This window comes from Pundamilia nyererei, unplaced genomic scaffold (assembly GCF_000239375.1).
Source record: "Pundamilia nyererei isolate P.nyererei 1_Seehausen unplaced genomic scaffold, PunNye1.0 scaffold00064, whole genome shotgun sequence".
Taxonomy (NCBI): Eukaryota; Metazoa; Chordata; class Actinopteri; order Cichliformes; family Cichlidae; genus Pundamilia; species Pundamilia nyererei.
Window position 1 is genome coordinate 2,710,423 of NW_005187465.1, and position 6,919 is coordinate 2,717,341.

Sequence of the window (6,919 nt, forward strand, 5' to 3'; positions counted from 1 at the left end):
ATATATATATATATATTATTAGAACAGCAAAGATCTAATGTTCACTGGTATAGCGGTAACATGACAGACAGTGTAATAAGGTGTGCCGTTTTGGGAGGCTCAGAGCATTTACTGAAAATCTAAGTCAAGCCATAAATCCCAGCATTTTACAGGAAATGCTATGGAAAGAAAACATGAAAGGTTTTATTGTGAGTTTTACAGCACTGAGCAATCCATTTTTATCTCCTTACTTTCTTGGGAGCTTTCAGACAACTTATTGCAGTCCTGACCTTGGGTGCCATAATGCACAAGTACAATATCATCATTTCATATCAGGAATTTCAGAGGTATTACTTTTATTGTTTAGTTACACATGAAACTCCCTTGGAAGCCACTGTGCTCAGCAGGGATTCTCCATTGTGGTCAGGGTTTTAATTTTGTTGCCTGTATTATTAATGTAAGTTAAAATATTCACTATATTCCTCCTGGTTTTTCTCTTTATCTACACTGTGATCCTGGCTAAATACTCCTAATCAACCAGGAGAGCGACACGCCATTACATGGAAACTGCTTCCTCTTGATCCTTGACCAAAGATAAATGACAGCAGTAGATGCACAGCGAGCCGTTTGATTCTTAAGATGCTGTTTACATCTGGAGTTCTCCTTTTTAATTATCCAGTGCCAGCCCTCATCTATGTTATCTGCAAGGAAAATGAGGTCGTGTATATATCAAAGTGCTTCTGCTGCCGCGTATTCCTCCCAGCAGGCGTTTCCTCTAATGTCATCTTAAACGTGACATACAGTCGTGCACGTGGCTGCAAAGTTTCACATCCAATTTCACAGGTTTCAACTCTGAGTAATGATGCTAAACCAGAGACTGTCACTATAATCAAGTGAAGTTTTCGATTCTTGAAACCATTAAACAAAACAAGTGAGGAGAAAACTTGGCTCTATATGTAATAAATGCTTTATAAATTATGTCCATTATAATAAACAGACTTTAAAAAGCAAAAGTGAGTGAGAGATACATTTTTCAGTATATCTCTGGATCCTTTTGACAGTTACTCAGACTGAAGTTGAAATAATGACTCAGTAACTGACCCGTTTGATGACTTCATGAATGTGCTTGTCTGATGTGTCCAATTGTGGCTTTGTGCTCTCTGTTAACAGTGCTACTTATAACACTGGATATGCCCGTATTTAGGCCACTTCACTCCCTCAGGCTAACAACTTGTGTGCATAATTCTGTGGGTTATAACTCACAACTGCTATATATAAAACAAGGTTAAGTCCTGAAACTAATAGATTGGTATTGACAAGGGTCAAAAGGCGGCGTTCTGTGATATGTGTGGTGCGATTTTCTGAGTATTTTAGTCTGTTTCACAACAAACATGCAGTGACTAAAACAGCTCTGATGTCTGCATTTCCTGAAACTCTGAGTCAGTCTGGCTCTCTTTCACAGTGTACCTTTTGTCCCATCTTCCTCCCATCAACCCCAAGTGGTTGCAGCAGACGGCTCCCTGAGCCTGGTTCTGCTGGAGGTTGTTTCCTGTTAAAAGGGAGTTTTTCTTTCCTACTGTCACCAAGTGCTTGCTCATAGAGGGCCATCTGCATGTTTGGGGCTTTCTCTGTGTTATTGTAGGGTCTTTACTTGACATTATAAAGCAAGGTGGCTGTTTTCGAGGTGGCTGTTTTTGTGATTTGACGCTATATAAATAAACTTGAATTGATTTGAATTAAACTAACTAGCAGAGATTCAAGTTTTATCATAACATCCTTGTTAGACTTTGAAAGTAATGTCAGATAAAAACACTGTGCTATTAATTTCATCCACCATATGGTCGACGCTTCATAAATGTCAGTTTTACGTAAACTCAGTGGGAAGTTCTGGATAAGGGTTGCTGACATTTACACTCAATTGAATATTGCTGAAGAGGTTGTGCATCAGACAGCAAGCGGCGTGCTTCCTGAGCGGAGCTCATTTGCTCCGGTGGAAAGCGGGAAACATGCCCAAGGTGTACTGAAGATGCAGTGTAGTGATGGCCAGAAATCTCACCTAAATACTTACCCTTATTGAAATGCTGTCAGACGTTTGCCGGGGAAGTCCCGGGGAAATGGGGGAGGAACTGTAATCCTCTGTAAAGCCGGAGAATCAGTATACAGCTGTACGGACTGCAGACTCACACCGGCATGAGTTGTACCTTCAAACTAGCTCACTAAAAGCCAGATAGGAATAAACTGAAAGCATCTTCTTTATTGTAAATGGTTTTTGGTTTTGTTTTTATGTGACGCTTGTACTGCAGTTAAGTTTCTCTCTTTACTTAACCAGGAAAGGCTTTAAAAACATATTCTTATTTATGACAGCGTGGGCAAAAGGCAAAACCTCTGGAGAAAATGGTATGAGAGCTAAAAAAAGAAACATTAAAAGTCAAAAGAACAACAGCACACCCACTACTTACTAACACACAAATGGCATATGGGTATGTAACAGCACAGGTCATATTAATGTCCACAATAAATCTCTTGAATTCCTCCACCAGCTCAAATGATCAGTGAACAGACACATTTGTTTTGGGAACTTTCATCAAAATGAGGCGAGCAGGACTCAATAAATATTGCAATTCGTGTGTGATGATAGCCAGTTAACAGAGGAATACAGCGGACCATTGATGACGTTTGATGGGAGCAAACGGAATAGCTGAGTCATAATAAAGAGCATCAAGCTTCTTGAAGGGCGCCCTTGCAAGTTGACCTATATATAACATCATCATTGACTAACATGGAGAGGAGGGGAACTTCACATGGCTGCTTATTCCTGCAGAGAAATGTGCACGTGTTAGACCTTGTTTGAGAGTCTCAAGCACTTTCTGCTGCAACAGCTACTGTTTGTGGTTTAGTCGGTAGTCACATCAGAAAGATACCTCGTATAGTGACTCACATTAGCACCTTTTTAATACATGAAATGGAAACAGCGTTCTGTCTCTGTCAGATTTTTATTAGAGTGCATATATCGGCTCATTTTAGAAATCCCATTAAGTCACTGAGGTTTAAATGGAACCAATTTAATGCTTCTTTATTATCTTGTCATGCTTTACTTTAGTGTGCCGTGTTTTCTGTAAAGAGCTGAGGGGAGGGCTCAAGAAAATATTAATAAACCATTAACATCCCTGACGAGGGCACCGAACCCAGCACACCAGTAATCTCTGCAGGATCCCTTACCCCGTTCATTCAACAGCATGAAGAATTAAGATTTGCACAACAAGCTGCCCTTTGTGCCCATCAGCTGGTGATAGACCAACACTTTGGATGGGTACGTGTTTTGCAAGAATTTCACTCAATCTGAGTTCATGCTTAAGTGGACTGAAACTAATTGCATAATTTTTCAAGTGGCAGTGAATGCATTTCTGCAAATGACAAACTAACACTGGCGCGTATCTGAAAAAAAAAAAGGTCACGCTATACTGACAGTATATCTGTTTGTGAAACTGAACTTAATTATAGTGCAGTTGTTCTCGCTGCATCCTGTTAAAGATCGTAGTTGTATGCCAAGCATTAAATCACATCCAGATCAATAAGCACAGACACTGTTGCTTTTTTCTTTCTGTTTTTTTTGCAGTGCTGGTTGTGCAGCAGTCTAACTAGGGAGCTTTAATGCTTTCTCCAGCCTTGGTGCACACATACACACACAGTATGTACACACATAGAACACATTCTGCTGCTCAGCTAATCCTAAGCCATTTAACTTTAATGTCTTTAAATAGATAAATGATTAAATGGAGTGAAGTTCAGGCAGAAGAGTTCAATAACTATTCCAATAGATTAAAATCACATTCGTGCTGGGTGCTGCAGTGTGCAGTGCAGAAAGAAATTACACAGCACAGCATTGTAATATAAAACAAATGAAAGAAATCTGTAAAAGGCAGCTATTTAGTTGTTTACTGTGTGTTTTCAATATTTGGTAAAACCATAAATGCTGCAAACACTGATTTAGATGGTAGTGAACGGAGCTGTGATGTTCTAAATGAGAAACAGTAAAAAGAAGTAAAATTGCGTTAGCAGAGTTAACTCCAAAGCAAGCACAACTGCTTTAGGAGAACTCTGTCTTCATTACTGGAGCATGTTTGAGATTAGCAGTGGGTTTGTTGACATCGTTAAGTTTTAAGGGCAGTGATAACCCGGCTATGGCTGCAGGTTTCCCCCGCTGGTGCCGTGATACTGTTCTCCATTGTCAATAATTCCCATTTCTGTCATGGCTTATGCCGAGGCGGATGGTGAAGTAATTGGATGGACCATGTTGAACCAACATACTGGGGCTCAAAACTCAAAGATCTGTCTAAACTGATGCTTTCCTTTCCCTCCCCCTTACTGTCTGTCTGAGATACAGGCAGTTTTAAAAGACTGGTGTGAATTAGATAAAATAAATATAGTATAATAGTTAAAGTTGCAGCATCTTATCATATTTTGTGTTGTGTGAGTCAGAGTCCTCCTAGCTAGTGCAGTATACTTTCTTCGAACTGACCAGCGTAAGACGGGCTGCCTGAATGCATAATAATGAACATTAAACATGGAGCACAGACATTTCACCAGAAGAGATGGCCTTGTTGCATATCTCAGTAACGTGCACTCAATTGCAAAGTGTAAATATGCTGATGCTAGTAGGACCTATTCCTGTGTGTCGGTGATGGATTAGACACACAGATGATTTTGGAGGGGAGAAAATATGAGCTACTTTATGCTTCTGTCACTGCCTTTTTCATTTAGATTTTATCTTAAGTGACCCTAATTTCAATCACCTCCCACAAATGATGCTGTTGCTTCTGCCTTGTTCCCCTTTGCATCAGCTGTTCACTTTCGCAGAAAAAAATGAGTGGGAATCCAAATCACTAACACAAGTAAGTCAATTAGGGTTCTAATATATAGCATTAGTTAGGCACCTTGGCAGCCGGTGATTAAACAGTGATAAATCAGAGCATTAGTGCCCACAGTTACTGTTCCTGCTCTCAAACACCTGCAGGGGACAGCCTCGGATTATGCTGCTATTGTGCTGGACTAATGCTGCATGCATACTCCCACACATGTGAACACAATAGGAAGGGATACCATAGATGGATAGATAGCGTGCTTACATGGCCTGTATGCAGACACACACAGCACATGCACACATGCACAAGTCAGCAATATACTGGTGATCCATACAGACCGCATGTCAGTGTGTGCACACCTACACACACGCACACACACACCAAAGCCAGTAGACACTGCACCGCCTCACACACCAACTCTGCAGTGACGCGCGGAGGAAGACGGGAGGCCGCTCTTATTATAATTCAACGTCAGACCAAGTTTGATAAACGTCTACCCCCCACCCCAACCCCCCAGCTCCCCTCCCTCCCCATCTGTCTTTCCCTCCCCTCTTTCACTCTCCCTGGCCCATTTCAGTGGTCTTTATCCACAGTAGGGACCCGTAGATCCTCTTTCTCTCTCTCCCCCCCCTCTCTCGCTCTCTCCTCCACCACCACCACCTCCATCTTTGAGATAAAACACTGGCTTTAGATTTCCAGCAGCAGCAGCAGCAGCAGAGGGCTGGCGCTGCAGTTGCGCTGGCACAAATTCAACGTGGGTGCACACAGTGAGTGAGAGAGTGAGAGAGAAAGAGAGAGAGACCTGCCGCATCTTGTGGATTTCTTTGCGAACAAGCCCGTGTACATGGTTCTCCCTGTTTCTTTCTCTCTGTCACACACAGACCAGGAGCTGATTCCAGTTTTCGGAGAAAATGTGGCATCGCACAATAGCGGCAGTCCTTTTTTTACTCAATTCTTTGGGGCACTCGCTGGCAGGCTTTCCAAACCAAATCAACATCGGTAAGTTCAATGGGATGCACTGACTACATATTCATTTAAAAAACATTTACCACAGTCTAAATAGGACACCACTCTTTAAGTCTCAATTAGTCACTGCTTGAGGTTTTATTTTTGTTGTTGTTGTTTGTTTGTTTTTTGCTTAATTCGTTGCCAACTTCACTTCTTACCAACCCAAACTGGGATTTTGCGCGTCTTTGTGGGCGGTTTGTTAAGAAAATGAATTTATATAATTTTGTCAAAATGAGAATTATGGCGCATTATTTAGTGTGACAATGTATTACACATTTTTTTCTTGTTTTTTTTTTTTCTTCCATTGAAATTAACTTACGTACGAGCCTCTGATATAATGCGATCACGCAGTCAGCCTGCCGTCCTTTTGAGTGGGATTCGAGATAGAGCAAACGCAGGGTTATGCATGCTGGGGATGGACTAATTAAAGCGCTGTCTTATGTGACATTTTGTTTCCCGTAGGCGGACTGTTCATGCGCTCCACAGTGCAGGAACACAGCGCCTTCAGGTTTGCTGTCCAGCTGTATAACACCAACCAGAATGTGACAGAGAAACCCTTCCACCTCAATTACAATGTTGACAACCTGGAGTCCTCCAACAGTTTCTCCGTCACACATGCCTGTGAGTAGTTCTGCACTGTACCACTGCCTTTCTCTGCACAAGAACAATAAGAAACATTCCTGTTTTAGTACTATTTTTTTTTCTCAGGTTGGAATAAAAAGTGCTGCAAGTTCAAGGCTAAAAAAACCAAAACACGCAAACAGTCAAACACATGCGGAGTACATCAAATCATTTTTGCTCTAATAGTCTCGTTGGTAGGCCATTCCAAAAAAAAGGACACAGATGTTTATGAGCTGGAAATGGCGTATGAATAAACACAGACACCTGCCAAATGTCTGGCTTAATACTCAAACTCCTCAGTCATAGCATCCAAAATTCACCAGCTGGATTATGGAGCTTGATGGCCCGTAATTAGCCAAACTGATTTTTTTTAATTTAGTCATTCCAGAGAAGCTGATGAGCAGAACTTGGATGAATGTGCTCAAAAGTGCACAGGGAACCCCCCCCCC

General features: G+C 41.5%; 1 protein-coding gene across 4 annotated transcripts in view; it reads left to right on the plus strand.

Moving 5' to 3' along the window:
- Positions 1-5,466: 5,466 nt before the first annotated feature.
- Positions 5,467-6,919, plus strand: part of gria3a (glutamate receptor, ionotropic, AMPA 3a) — a 74,493-nt gene continuing 73,040 nt past the window's right edge. For 2 of the 4 annotated variants that reach the window (XM_005735582.1, XM_005735584.1), the window contains exons 1-2: positions 5,468-5,840; positions 6,312-6,470. In XM_005735582.1, coding sequence (XP_005735639.1) covers positions 5,753-5,840; positions 6,312-6,470 — 247 coding nt within the window. In that variant the 5' untranslated portion in view covers positions 5,468-5,752. Of the gene's footprint in view, positions 5,841-6,311; positions 6,471-6,919 lie in introns of all 4 variants that reach the window. The other 2 variants (XM_005735583.1, XM_005735586.1) reach the window with 2 other exon arrangements.